The sequence below is a fragment of the Podarcis raffonei genome, chromosome 10 (genome assembly GCF_027172205.1).
Source record: "Podarcis raffonei isolate rPodRaf1 chromosome 10, rPodRaf1.pri, whole genome shotgun sequence".
Classification (NCBI taxonomy): Eukaryota; Metazoa; Chordata; class Lepidosauria; order Squamata; family Lacertidae; genus Podarcis; species Podarcis raffonei.
The window spans coordinates 57,873,885-57,888,869 of record NC_070611.1 but is presented as its reverse complement, the minus strand read 5'-3'; the positions used below and the strand labels follow the sequence as shown (position 1 = coordinate 57,888,869).

The 14,985-nt window shown below is 43.4% G+C and overlaps 1 protein-coding gene across 1 annotated transcript in view; it reads left to right on the top strand.

Moving 5' to 3' along the window:
* The window catches only part of SLC6A12 (solute carrier family 6 member 12), a 52,558-nt gene extending 39,738 nt beyond the window's left edge, over nt 1–12,820 (top strand). The window contains exons 13-15 of the mRNA XM_053407158.1: nt 1,642–1,742; nt 2,373–2,543; nt 11,851–12,820. Coding sequence (XP_053263133.1) covers nt 1,642–1,742; nt 2,373–2,543; nt 11,851–11,997 — 419 coding nt within the window. The 3' untranslated portion in view covers nt 11,998–12,820. The remainder of the gene's footprint in view (nt 1–1,641; nt 1,743–2,372; nt 2,544–11,850) is intronic.
* The last annotated feature ends 2,165 nt before the right edge of the window (nt 12,821–14,985 follow it).

Here is a 14,985-nt window from a genome sequence, read left to right as displayed (position 1 = left end):
TAGAGAGTGAGCATTGTACAATCACCTAGGCAATAGAGGGCCATTTTGTCTCTTCATGTCACTGCCCCAGAAGCTAGGCAAGCATCCCTGGGTTGCCTAGGCAACTGTGCAATGCTCACTCTCTTCTGGCAAGAAGGACCATTGTACAGGTTTTTAGGCAATACAGGGATGCCTAACGTCCAGAGCCACGGGAGGTGGAGACTCATAGTGGAAGCAGGCAGTGACTGGTGCTAATGAAATGTGGGCAGGTAAGAACAGGACCTTGGACGGCTCTGAAAGCCAGTAACAACTGTAGATGTTGCCTCTGCAGGGAGTTGGTGCCACCCGAAGCCTTATGTAAGCAGACGAAACCTGGAGTGTGGTAGGCCTTGCCTTGCAGGAGTTGTGAAAGGGGAATCACCTCATTCTGTAGTCCTCAAGGCAGCAGAGACAGAGGTACTACAGAGGACTCATCCCCTGAGTCAGAGAATGCTGGCAGAGCTGTGGCTTCTGGTTGGGAATGTCCTGAACTAGATACTGGCAGATCTTCCCCACATCCATGAAGGAAGCAGTCTGCCATACCCTGCAAGAACCTTGTCCAATAAATATGGCCCTCTTGCTGAGAGTGGCCAAACTCTGGTTTGAAGGCTTTCTTTTGGGTTAAAAAGGGTGAGGGGAATCCTTGGCCATCTCATAACACCCCACCTCGAAACTTCTTAGAATTTCACCCTACCTCTAAAGATTAATCCAATCTTCAGAGGGTGTTCCCCCCCAGCCCAGCTTATAAAAATCACCAGACCCAGCACTCCTTATGACTAAACAGATAAGACACCACTAAAACCGACCAACCGTATAAGAACAACAACTGCTATTTTTATGGAACATAAAACAGCATTATGCCTAAAGATGAAAAAGAACAATAAAACATTTTAACTCTGAAGATAAGATACGAGAAGACAATAAATAAAATGCCTTGTAAATCACCAAAAAGGGTTACTTCTAACAGAACTTTGTTTGCATTCCAAAGCACTATAGAAGTTTTCAGGTTTCCCTTCAATTCATTAAAAAATGGCCTAACAACAATAACAATAATTTTATTATTTATAACCTGCCCATCTGGCTGGGTTGCCCCGGCCACTCTGGGAGGCTTCCAACACATATAAAAACATAATGATATGAATACACCATTTAATCTTATTCATAACAGCCAGATCTTCTTAGTTTACTTCATCACTGGTGATGAAGTGAAGTTGCTAGAACAGGGATGAGGAGTCTGTGGCCCTCTGGACAAGGTGGGGACTCCCAACTTCCCCCAGCAAGCAAGACCCATTCTCAGGGATGATGGGAGTTTGGAGGTGGTCCCCATCCCTGGGCTAGTGATGGTTGAGATATAGGAAACCCAGCTTCAAAACCCCAGTCAGCCGTGAAGTTGACAAAATGGTCTCCTGATATGGTTGTTGTTCGGTTGCCCAGATCTATTTGGAGAAAAGAGGGAATGGAAACATACAAACTACAGAGCTGATGATTGTCTGGATGTGTGTGTGTGTGTGTGTGTGTGTGTGTGTGTGTAATCAAGTTAATCTGTGTCATCTGCTTCATAATATTATGGATTTATGTTGATTTTTTTAAAAACCACCCTTCGCTTTCTTTGTGGGCATCAAGGAGCAGACCGTTTCTATGACAACATCGAGGATATGATTGGCTACCGACCATGGCCCTTGGTTAAAGTGTGCTGGCTCTTTCTCACACCTGGAGTTTGTCTGGTAGGTAGATTGTATCTTTTGTGCCGTGTTTTGGGTCATTAATGCATCTCTGAATGAGGATGAAACACTGAACTTTCCATGAGGATTGCAGTAAAGAACTTCTTGTTCTTCTGTTGCAGTGTTGCTAAAGTAACAATGTAGTTCAGAATACTAATAACAGAATAAAACTTCAAACATTAAAAACTACCCTAAACATAGCTGCCTTCAGATGTTTTCTAAAAGTCAGATAGTTATTTATTTCCTTGACATCTGATGGGAGGGCGTTCCACAGGGAGGGTGCCACTACCGAGAAGGCTCTCTGCCTGTTTCCCTGTAACCTCACTTCTCGCAGTGAGGGAACCGCTAGAAGGCCCCCATTACCCCTGCTTATTGGTCATACTAGCTGGGAACTGTAGTCCACACCAACTGGAGGGTGCCAGGTCAGGAAGGGCAGCCCAAGAGGATCTTCACAACCACCTCTCCATGGGCTACCATGACTCAGGTTCAGTGTGGGTTGTCTTCCTCTCCACAGCTTAAATCATTCTGCTACGAAGTATCAAGTTATAAATATCAGTATACAGCTCTTTTCCAGAGTTATCTTCTCATTGCACTTAGCATAGCAGTCATGCCTTCTGCTTTTGTCTTCTTCAGGCCACCTTCCTGTTTTCACTCATTAGGTACGCACCGCTCACGTATAACCAAGTATACGAATATCCGCCATGGGGTATTGCTGTGGGCTGGTTGATGGCGCTGTCCTCTATTATCTGCATCCCGTTGTACGCTGTGTTCATCCTCCTGAAAACCAAAGGATCATTAAAAGAGGTAAAAGAAAACGAGGCATTTCTAAGGTCACAGAACTTTGGTTTTTTTATATATTATATTTTTATTAGTTTTCAAAGACAAAAACAAATTTATACATTCCATACATCTTAATTACATCTTACTTCTCTTTTTTGACTTCCCTCAATTTGTCTGCCATTCCTTCCTATTGTTACTTTTTACACATTTCTGCCCTTTTAACCCTTTCCCCTCACAGAGCTTCCTTAAAGCTTACAAACGTAATTTTATTATCACTCAGTTTTTGCATATATTGGATAAACTTTTCCCAATCTTCTGTAAATCTTTGATCTCGTCGATTCCGGATCCTTCGTGTCATTCTGTCCAGTTCTGCATAATCCATCATTTTAGTTCTCCATTCTTCTATCGTAGGTAATTCCTCCTGTTTCCATTTCTGGGCCATCAATATTCTTGCTGCTGTCACTGCATATAAAAATAACTTCTTTTCTTTCTTATTTATCTCATTACCTGTAATGCCTAGTAAAAATGCTTCTGGTTTCTTAATAAATGTATATTTCAACATTTTCTTCAATTCATTATAAATCATTTCCCAAAAGCATTTTACCTTCTTACATTCCCACCACATATGAAAAAAGGTACCTTCTTTTTCTTTACATTTCCAACATTTGTTACTTATCTTATACATTTTTGCTAACTTCACAGGTGTTACATACCATTGGTACATCATTTTCATAACATTTTCTTTTATAACTGTGCATGCAGTGAATAAGGTCACAGAACTTTGGTTTGCTATTGGGCAGGGCTGTTCACTGGCTTGCAAGATGTGAAATTGGCAGCTTCGGTGATTTTCACTGTAGTACAGAAAGTCAGAATGGCCTTGGTTTGCTGTGTCCCAAAATAATTGGGTGTTAGTGACATCCTAAGCCATGAAGCAATGCTCTGGTTATTTCAGAGGACCTAACCCTGAATTCTGCTTAATTGCAGGCATTCCTTTTTTAAAAACTTATTAGCATATTTAAAAGCATACCTGGCTTGATATACATGCAGTTCCCCATGAACAGCAGATTACCACCATACATTGGATTGAGTATGGCAGACCAAGAGCCTTATGCAAGGCCCTTGTTGGACTGTTACATCAAGGTAATGGCCAATCTGTTTGGGGAAAGGAAGACCCCTATACAACAGCAGGAATCATGCCAAACTATGGTTTGGGAAAGTTTACTCTGTTTTTGGGTAATGTGTGAATGGACAGATCATTGTTTGTGCTTTGTGATGTTGATGTTGATGTTATTTATTTATTTATTTATTTATTTAATAAATGTTTAACCCACCTTCAACACCCCAAGTTGTTAAAAACCCAATCAGTATAACAAGAGCATGCTAAAAGTCAAGTCATTAAAATCTGATTGGCAAACTCAAATCAGAGACCGTGGTTTGAAGTCAGCTGGCAAACCAGGGTTTGTCACAGCTATGGTTTGATGCGGTGTCTGAACTGACAAATTACAGCTCTTGTTCCACCTCTAAAGGTTGGAGTGCTGAGCAGATGAGAGCAACCAAGAAGTTCTAAACTATGATTTGCTTGCAAATTTGGAACAGGGGTGGGCAACCTGCAGACCTTGACCTAATTTTATGCAGCCCTGAGCCTTGGGAGAAGAAAAATAGAGAAGGGAGCCAAAATTAGCGGAGTGATGGAAAGATGAGAGGGGAAAGCTCTCTGCAGGCGATCAGTTCATAACTCTGGCAAGAATGATCTGTCTAGTCCCCAGCTACCTGTTGGCAGGAAGTGGGAGGGAAGGCAAATGGAGTGGGGAAGAGGTGGCAGAAAGATAGAGAAGGGGCAGCCCTGCCTGCCTCTGGTGTTATCTCCTTCCACCACTGGCATGAAATCCCTGGCAGACCACTGCAGAGAGAATGAGGCCTTCAATAGAAGAAAGTTCCCTCACCCCAATTTGAACCCTTGCAGCTTGTTCTGGGGTTCTTAAACAATGCTTCATACAAACCACAGTTTGATGTGATGTCTATATCGAGCCGTTGACTTTTAATCTTGTGCATTTTTGGTGCAAGATCATTGTTGTGGGCTTGCTGGAAACTGCAGCTTTTGGAATGGCAGATAATTTGAAAAGGATGAAATGCAATCTTCTAGGTGCACACCTCGTTGGGTGGTGCGTCTGCGTGTTTCCTGGTGAGGCAATTTAAGTCGCAGTGACAAGTGGCTGGGAAATCTCGCACACTAGCACTGAAGAGAATGAACTTTGCAGAGGGTGCCCTTCCTAGTGCTCTGACCTCCGGGAAGGTGATGTTGTGCCCGCAGGCCCTTGTTTACTGACTAGGGATTCTAACATAATGAGGAATGACAGGCTGTACGCCGGCGCTGATTTAATGTCCACCTCAGGTGGACAAGTTGTGAGGCAAAGCCCCGGACAGGGAAGAAAAGGAAGGGGAGCCTTGAGGAAGACACACAGATGAGGCAAAGGGCACAAACAAATGAAAAATATGCAGTGGGAAGGAAAGATCAGAAATATTGCATTATAAAAAGACCTCACTGTTGGGTGTATCCACAGCTGCATGTAGTACAATGACCCTTTTTCTTGTGTGTGATGAGGAGGGCACCTACCTGAAGGGAAACGAGGGATGTGGCTCACTCGTTGACAGGGAGTGAATTGCTAGTGGAGTTTTTGACAGGTGGACAACTTTTTGTTTGGAGAGGGAAAGCAAAGGTGTGCTTTCAGGAGACAATTTGGTTCTACCTTGATGTTGCCTTTAACACCTTTGAAGACAGCTGCCCCATTTCCAGTCAACTGTATTGACACAGCATGCCTCATACGGTCAAGGTGGAATGAAAGGGAATATTCTTTGTTCTCTGGAGGTTTCAATTCACTGCTTCTGAGGTATTAACTGTAAGATCTTTAAATGACCTTTAAATGTGTTGTCTTCAATATGCGGTACTTTCCTGTCTTCAAGTCATAACATGATGAGCTTAGCGATGTGAATATCTCCATTGTTGAGGATTGCACTCAAAAGGAATAATAATAATTGCCGTAATTTAATAGGTTTCTGAGCAACACTCTAACAGCACAGAAGTAAGTCCTTTTGAATTCAGTGAGGACTACTCCCTGGCAAATGGGGTTAGGACTGTAGCCTTAGTGATTTCCAGAAAGTAAAAACCATGTGAAATTGACAATTCTTAATTTACACACTTATTATGAAGACGTTGATTTACTGGCTAGCTACAAAAGAGGAGTGCAAGTGTAGCTACCTGGCAAGTTACAGCTGCTGAAATTCTCTCTTCTACACAACAAGGACCAGAAAGTGGCCAATATAACTCCATTTAAAGGTGGGGGGAGGATCCGGAGTGGAATTTGGGAAGTTACAGGTCAGTTACCTTAACATCTGTTCTGGGAAAGCTGGTAGAAAGCATAAATATAGAATTACCAAGCATACGGAAAAACGAGACTTGCTGAAGCAAAACCAGCAAGGCTTCTGTGAGGGTAAGGTCTGTCTTACTAACCCAGGCATAGGAGACCTCTGGGTCATGGGTCTTATTAGGGCACCAGGCCTGCGAATTGGCCTGCCAGGCCATTTTGGGCAAACCACACCTACCTGTCATTCACCTGACATCAGGGATGGAGATAAGACATTTATTATCTTCGCTCTTAGCACTGAGCACCCTAGCTCTAAGATCAGAGATAAGCTTCTGACTTCTTTTCAACAATGAATTGTCGAAGTTCAGGCAGCACCTGCAATCTTAGTGCTGTGAGACCACACCGCTAAGATAAGAAATAGGTCTCTGCTGCTGCCTTTTACCATCAGAGAGCAACCAGAGGCACCATGTAACTTTAAGTCTAGGGTTGCTTTTCCTCAGTTCTAGGGCATAGTCATTTAGGCTATCTAGCAATGTTACCTCTTTGTTTATGTGAACTAACATTTACCAGTCTATGTGAAGGTATTGGGCCATTGTTGCATTTCCTCTTATGGATGCTTCCTTAGTTTCATTCAGCATCTCAGGATAATTCTGGACATTTAGTGCAGTCGTACCTTGAAAGTCGAGAAACTTAGTTCCCGAATGTTTTGGCTCCCGAATGCCTCAAACCCAGAAGTGACTGTTCCGGTTTGCAAACTATTTTTGGAAACCGAACGTCCGACGGGGCTTCGGCGGCTTCCGATTGGCTGCAGGAGCTTCCTGCAGCCACTCAGAAACCACACTTCGGTTTTTGAACATTCTGAAAGTCGAACGGACTTCCAGAATGGATTTTGTTCGACTTCCAAGGTACGGTTGTATGTTCCCAGTACTAACTTACTCTTTGCTCCAGGTATTACCATCCACAGTGAGTATGTGGATAAGTCTGCCCTTTTTGGGGCTTTCTAGCTTGTATGTCTTTGACATACATATTGGTGTCTCCTTCATTATGCCCTCCCTTGTTCTTCCTATAGACTTTTATCTCGAGATAAGAGCCCCCCACTGTTTCTGTCACTATTCCCCCAGGTTTCTGCTGTGCTCACTATATCATCTATCCTTTCCTTTAAAATCAAGCACTTCACCTCACCCATCTCAGCTTGGAGTCTTCAAGCATTAATACATAAACACCTCCACACAATGTGTCTTTATGTCTCTGTCATATGCGTTTTGCCCTACGATGCTCTGGCTTCTTTGAATCAGCCTCTGTTCCAGCTGGCTGTGGAACAGCAATGCCTGAGCAGCATTAAAAGGCCCTGGTGTGGAATCAGCTTAAGACAATAAAAAGAAACTACAGCACCAATAACCCAAGAAATAGACAGCATTAAACCATTTGTACTGGATTGCCTTGTTGATTCCAGTTTATTGTCGTAGCCAAAGGCCATAACAAATACCACTGAATATAGTTAGCATGCACAGATGGGGAAAACATTACAAAACAGAACAATTAAATATATACAAATGGAACAAATATCAACTCTCCCCACTTTCTGTTTTAATAAAATTAAAATAATAAAGATTTGTGTGTGTTTTTTTAAAAAAAATCATTTGGTTCAGAGCAATTCTTGCACAACTTTTAATTAGGTAAAACAAAACAAATATTATTATCTTTTTAAAAACCCCAGTGCAAAACATTCTAGCAGCAAGATGATCTGGTTTGCCAAGTTACTTAATTCCACCAGAAATGAAATCCAGGCCTTTAGGAAACCCAGAAAAGCAAGAACAGCACCAGTTTTGCCCTTCAAGCTTAATTTCTGATATTAACTGGATTGCATAACAGGAAAGCTAATATTTTCTTCTATCATTCAAGTAGCTTAGAAAAATAGTAAAAACGAAACAAAAAAATGCAATTCTTAAAGTACAACCGGATGAGAACAGAGTTGTCATAACAATTCTTTTAACAATAAATGACATTGAGAAGGTCATTGTGAAGAACAGCCACCAATTCAAATAGAAACACATATCCAGTGTTTATAGCACTATTCACCTGGTCATGGGGGGCATCAGAACCTCTCTTTGTGCTTTGTCACATGATAGATTCAGATCTGAAGAAAATTTCCTAGGGAAATATGGACCAGCTGTGAAGATACAGGCAGTGAAGAACTAGTGAGAAACCCAAGTGCCATTTATATTTGGCAGGGGATCTCTCCCCCCGCCCTTGCAGGCATCATTCCAGTTGTGGGCGGGGCTAGAGGCAATAGTGGGCGGTGCAATGGATGGGATTCTTACAGGCGGCTACATTCCACCCATGCAGAAGTCAGATGTTTCTACCTTCCTATATAGACACATATTACTCTCCATCCAGACAAGCAAATGGCATTATAATAGTACAAGGACATATTCCAGCTAGGCAAAAGCACTTGAGGAGAGTGCCGAGCAGGGGGCCATGAGGGGCATGGCCAGGGAAGTGGCTGTGGCTTCGGGGGAATCCTGAGGACCAGGAAAAGAGGCCTGCAGAGCTGCATTTGACCAAGAGGAGAAGTGGAACCTTCTTGGAGCAGCCTAGGCTGGCTGATTAGCTCCTGCTATTGCTTTATTCATTTATTTACAGCATTTTCAAACCGACACTTTCTCTAGAGGGTTTACAGCTAGGAGTGGACTAAATAGGCTGATTCCATCTGCATGCAGTTTTGCTGGCATTTAATGTTCCGTTCCCCTTTGTGTGGAGTATTTTTTTAAAGAGCACATGAAAAGCCCACATTGAAATTGGGCACATTTTCTATGTGCTTTGTACATAAAACACACATTTGCAATGCTTTTCAATGCAAAATAGGCATATTTATGTGAAATACATATTCCCCCCCCCCACATGTGTTTTGCACACTGAAGCTGTGTTGCAAAATCTGTGAGCAGATGGGGCTTCGGGGCTCAATTTTGATAGGTGGGCAGGTCCAGTAACATACCAATCACCTTACACCACAGGGCATCACTGTCAGAGGCAGTAACGCTTCTGAATACCAGTTGCTGGAAGCCACAGCTGTTCCACTGAGGTCCTGCTTGCAGGTTTCCCATAAGCATCTGGCTGGACATTGTGAGAACGGGTTGTTGGGCACTTCCTCTTACTGAATCGAACCATTGCTCAATCTAATTTAGTCTTCTCTATACTGACTGGCTGACCTGCCAACCTAGCATTTCGAAAGCACACCAGTGCAAGTAGATAAATAGGTACCGCTCCGGCGGGAAGGTAAATGGTGTTTCTGTGTGCTGCTCTGGTTCGCCAGAAGTGGCTTAGTCATGCTGGCCACATGACCCAGAAGCTGTATGCCAGCTCCCTCGGCCAATAAAGTGAGATGAGCGCCGCAACCCCAGAGTTGGCCACGACTGGACCTAACGGTCAGGGGCCCCTTTACCTTTACCTTTATACTGACTGGCGATGTCTCTCCAGGGTTTCAGGCAGGAATCTTTCCCATCCATACCTGGAAGCACCAGTGATTGGACTTGGGACCTTCTGCATGCCAAGCAGTTGCCCTACAGTTGAGCTACATCCCTTCTGCTACTTTCCTCTTACTTTATGCTATAAAGTGTGCACCACGTTGGCGTTACTGAAAGTCACTTTTTTTACATGGGTTTGGGAGGAGGAAGGGGCCTCATACTTTGAGTCAATCCCAGAAGTGATTTAAAACAACAATAACCTACACACTTTGCAGCAAACTGCATTTCTGTGAATTTATTCTTGTCTTTGAAAAGTTTTGAAAAATTAAATGATTAAAAAAACCTTTCAGTTAGCAGCCCACTCCCTTGCTGACATATCATTCTGATTTGGTGCCTTCTGCTCACATGAAGAATTCTCGATTTATTATGTTTAGAAGGCTTTTGTAGAAACATGAGAGTAACTAATTAACTCCAGGAAACACTTTCAAAAATGAAAGCATTTCTTCTTGCTTCTGGGATTCCAGTAACGATAGGAACAGGCAGGCATATGTACTTTCCTGCCATCATATTTTTCAAACTCCTCTCAGCGATCCTGAGGGCTAGAGACTTTATTAAACAAAAACACAAAAAACGAGAACTGAGATTCTTAAGGCTTCATCACAAGCTTCCAGGCCTCACGTTGCTCACCGCAGCTGGGTTAACCAGTGCTTCATGAATCAGAGCAATGTACCCAGTTCTGAAATTGTGAAGTGCCAAGGTTAATTAACTTTGCAAAACTCCCAGATGCAAATTCTGACATTTAACTGACCTATGCTAGCACATGCTTTTAGTTTAAGGAAGTGAAGGGTGCTGTTTTCCGCTATTGTTTTAGACAGGTACTTCCTATACGTCTGTGTGGCATCTTGAGTCTCGGTCTGAGCAAAAGGCGGGATATTAATATTACTAGTATTAATAATAAGTGGATGCTCTTGCCATGGCACCAGATTGGGCCAGATCTTGAGCATTTTATCAAAAAGAGAAAGCAACTCCATGGGACTGAAAAAAAATGGCACTGTATTAAGTGATTCAGCATTTCTGTATTCCATAGTGGGGCAGCTAATCTGCATTGGCATTGCAGTGAGCATAGGAGTCCCCTGCTCCTTAAGTTGATGGCTGGAGTGAACTGCTACTGCTTGAAATGATGGTTACAAATAAGCTGTTTGAGGGCTTGCTCTGGAGGAAAGGCAGGCAGTGCAGCAGCCTGAAAAACGTGAAGCTTAAGAAGGTTCAGCACAGCCAGCAGTGGCTTGTGAGGCTGGTGTGTGGAGGCGGCAGCATCCTTCCATTGGCAGCTTTGCACTTGTCAAGATGGGGCAAGGCAAGAGAGTGAGATCAGGGGTACTCCAGGTGAGAATGTATCTGTGGGGCTGCTGTCATTCCACCCCTCTCCCAACCTTGTCCCAACCTTGTCCCAGCACACCCACCAAGAGGTCACCATTACCACCATTGTCAGCCACAAGTAGCAGAGGGGAGGAATTTGATTCAGGTTGCATTTGAAGTCCATCTATCGCTATGCACTTTCTGAAATCAAAAGCAACTGAAACACAGCCAACCTGTATTTCAAGCCAAACATATATTTACTTGGTTAACATAAGGATAGTTGAAGCTGTCCATTATCACAAGCAGAGATACTGCTCTGGCCTACTGAATCTAATGCTGAAATAAGACGGATTAATATATTGTTCTGCTGCGGGTTGGGGTGCACGGAGGACGTGGCAATGAATTTTAGAATTTCATCCAGTGAGTCATGTCTGAAACGAGGCAAGTCAGGACCCTGGTCAGCTCCCATGGGGCCCTGCTACTTGAGTTGGCAAGATGTCTCAGCTAACAAAGCTATAAAAAGGCTAGCAGGGCCTGTCTTTCAAATGTCTCTGTCCCCTTGGCAGAGCTGTTGTTTTAAAGGGCCTGTGACCTAGTCTGCAGCTGCATGCTCCTGTGGAGCAGTTCCAGGGGAACCACCTACTAATGCACACCGTTCTTCTGTCATTCATCCAGACGAGCAAGAAGCACTATCAGAGTTTGAGGACACATTCCAGCCAGGCAAAATCACTCCACTGTGGGTGTGGCTGGGGTGAGGGGTGTGGCTGAGGAGGTGTGACCTAGGGCCAGATAGAGAGGCCTGGAGGATCACACTTTGAGGTGTCCCAGGATGCTTTGCTGTTCTCCCCAAACCTGTGCCAACCGCACTACCTATCCACTCATCTGTAAGCACTGCTGAATGTTTATTGGGCTCTACCACATGGTGACAAAAAGTGAGCCTAAAGGCAAAATGGATCAGAATGTTACGTTGTTTCCCTTCTGCTCTTTTAGATGTGTCTTCCAATAATCATGCATTAGGAAGTACAATGGATTTGCTCATGGAATGTCTTTGCCCAGAGCAATGGATACAGATGGCTATTGAGTGGTTGTCTGTCTAACAGCTATATTGACGGCTACATTGTCTGCTCCCTGCTCGTCTTTCTACAGCGGTTACGCCAGCTCACTTCTGCAGCAGAGGACTTGCCCCAGCCCAAGAAGCACCTGATTGCCTTATCTGGACAGTACTTCAAGCCGGGAGGTCAACATCCATGCAAGGATGTGCTCATCACCACAGAGAAGGAAACCAACTTCTAGACCTCCCAGGGAAGAACTTCTTTACCTTCTGGAGACATCTCTCCTTATTCCTTTTGTCTTCTGCTTACATCTGGGATGAGTTGCTGCTCAGGGTCTCTTAAGATGCCAGCACCTTCTTCCCTTTGCATTTACTTAGCATACAGACTGGAACAGGGCCAATGGAACAGTCACTGTACAGGTGAAAAATTGTCTGTGAAGGGTCCAGAGAAAACCTGAATTCCTGTTTACTGGCAGTGCTAGGGGACTGAACCTGGCATATTGTGCATGCAACACAGGTGCTTTAACCACTGTGCTATACACTCCTCCCCATTTATAAGAAATAAATTAGCAGCAAGATGTCGGAAAAGACAGTGAATAAAGCTAGCCAGTTCAAGTTCCCAGTGACTTCCTGAAAGTTTCTTCCACTGCTAGCTTAACTCCCTGGCAAAAACATTTCACGTTCCTTGAACACCTGAATCTTCAGCCATATCTGCATGACCTAACTGCAGGAATTGTAGCAAATTTGGTGGATTACTGTTGCGTTGTTTTTAAATTTGAAATTCACAAAGATCTCTGCTGTAGGTGAGATTCCTTTTTTTGTTTTTATCTTAAGAAGAGTGGCAACAATCCTCATTTGGATGTAGAAACCAGAGCTTGATCACTCAGCCTCTCCCATTACGCAGGAGGCCCTGGAGGGGGGAAAGGCGATAAATTGGAAGCAAGATGAGTTTGTCAGAAAAAGAGCATGTCAAAGCCACTTAATATCTTTCTCTTTTTTCCCCCTTTGAGAAGAGACTAGTGCAGAAAGGAAATGGAGCAGGCAGACAGTATTTCAGCTTGAATATCCATTGTTTGATTCAGCTCTGTGTGACATCCTTGAATTGCTGGAAAAACCTGAGAAATGCAAGTTGAATGCAACTGCCATATAAGTAAATGCCAAAACTGCATTAGAAGTGCAGGACAGTCTGGATCATATAGGAGATAACAAAGCTGAAGTCTCTGACCGCATGATGCTAGCTTAGCATTTGTGATACAGAGGTTGGCATATGGTCTGTGGCACAAAATAAGAGGTAGTGGGGGTGGGAGGGAAATGGAAGACGCAACAAGCTAGAAAATCAATTTCTGCGCACAGAGTCCTGGTTTGCTTTCATTTATTTCTTGTGTAAATGTTCACTGCTAACCAAGGTCAATTCAATATCCTAAACACCAAGAGGGAACTCTTTTTGCATTGCGAATGTTGTGGCTGCAGCTAGGGATGTTGGAGAATTCTGACAAAAATGGAAACAGGAGTGGAAATTGCCTGTGTTTGTTTATTTGTCTCATGTCTGGAAATCCATTGAGTATGATCAGTAATTGCTGCTGTTGTTGCTTTCAGCCCTCAAATGATAAGCAATTGATTCCAACCCTTCTCTCCCATATTTGCATTGTGTTTCCTTTGTATTCCTTGCAGAATTTTGGAGAGCAAAAGAGTTAAAGGTTTACTGCATCTCAGTTTGCCTGTTGCTTCAAGGAGTGTGAATTACATAAACTTGCATTAAAATGCAAGTTGAGCCAAATTTCACCTCCACCCCCAGATTGGGCAAGGTGTGCTGTCTCAGTAATGGAAAGGCTAGTCCTGAAATGGTCAAATCATACACCACGAATGTCAACAGGAGGCAGATGTGGAGCCAGGGTCCATTTCAGCACTTGGAACTCCTTGACCAGTTGTTGAGAGCCAAGTGCCTGGTAGGGCACACCAGCACTAACACCTACCTTTGGCCCTCATGTCAGGTATATGGGTCTGTGAGTCACCATTCAGATGTCCCACAATGACCCAGAACAGCTGCCTGTTTCTTGTTCTGCTATGACAAAACTTATGCACGCTTACCTAGGAGAGTCTCTTCGAATGTTCATAGGATCTGTTTGTAGACAATAGTTTGACCCAATGCAGTGCTAAGTTAAATTCTCTTAGTGGTATACTTGTTTCACTGGAAAAATGTGTTGAACCAATGGAGCACTGATGCATGAGAGAATGCATAAGCACCTTGCTGGTAACTTTGTTGTACAAGAGACTCATATGGAACAAGTTTCTGCTAGCACAACTGTTGCAGTAGATTCCTCTTGCATAACATTAAAACTCAGCCACCCACTTGCACAAGTACCCTTGTGCTAGTGGACACAAAACACTGAACACAGCCCATAGAAATGATGTGCTCATCAGAGTTTTGATCTGTCAGGTTTTTTTCCCCCCACCAGCAGAAGTTATTCCTAATTCCAAGGTGTTCATCAGCAACTTGAATGTTCATAAAAAGCCATCTAACTCTTGTTTACAGCATTTGTGTGTAAGGAAGACATCCCATAAAGGATTGACAAGTGTTCCCCCCCCCCCCGCTCCCATCCTTCCCTAGCAGCCTGGTATGCAGAAATGAAGCAACTGAAGTGTTTCCTATCACTTTGGACCAATTATCAGTCTTCAGTAGTTCCTGGTAGAGTGCCACAGAAGCACAGGAGGCAATAGGTTTGCAGCCAGGTGGTGTCCATGCCGTTTGCCAGAATCCTAAGCTACCACTATTTTGCAAATTGCAACAGCTACACAAGTCTTCGCATTATCTATCCAAATAGCACTTCCATCTGACAATCTCTCAGCTGCCAGCAATGACCCTACATGTTCCTTTGGCACCCTGTTTGCAAAATTTAACAATTTGAAAATACAGATGCGCTTTCACTTCCACAAGATTAATATACTGCCTTCGGCTGTACTTGAGGGTTGATTTCAAAAAATTCCACTGGAAAAACGGTTATGTCCATGTGGTAATGGCAATATAGAGTCAGTGGCTCATGTGCTTCTGGCTTGCACTCTTTATAAAGATTTGAGGAGTGAGGTTATTACCCCTCTATTATTGTCCATGCCAGGTCACTCAACCATTGCTACCGTGTCCTTTCTTTTAGCAGATCAATATGATCAGGTGACAGCGAAAAAGCAAGTTTTTAGCGGGTGCAATTAGAATAAGATCTATTATTTGATTATTG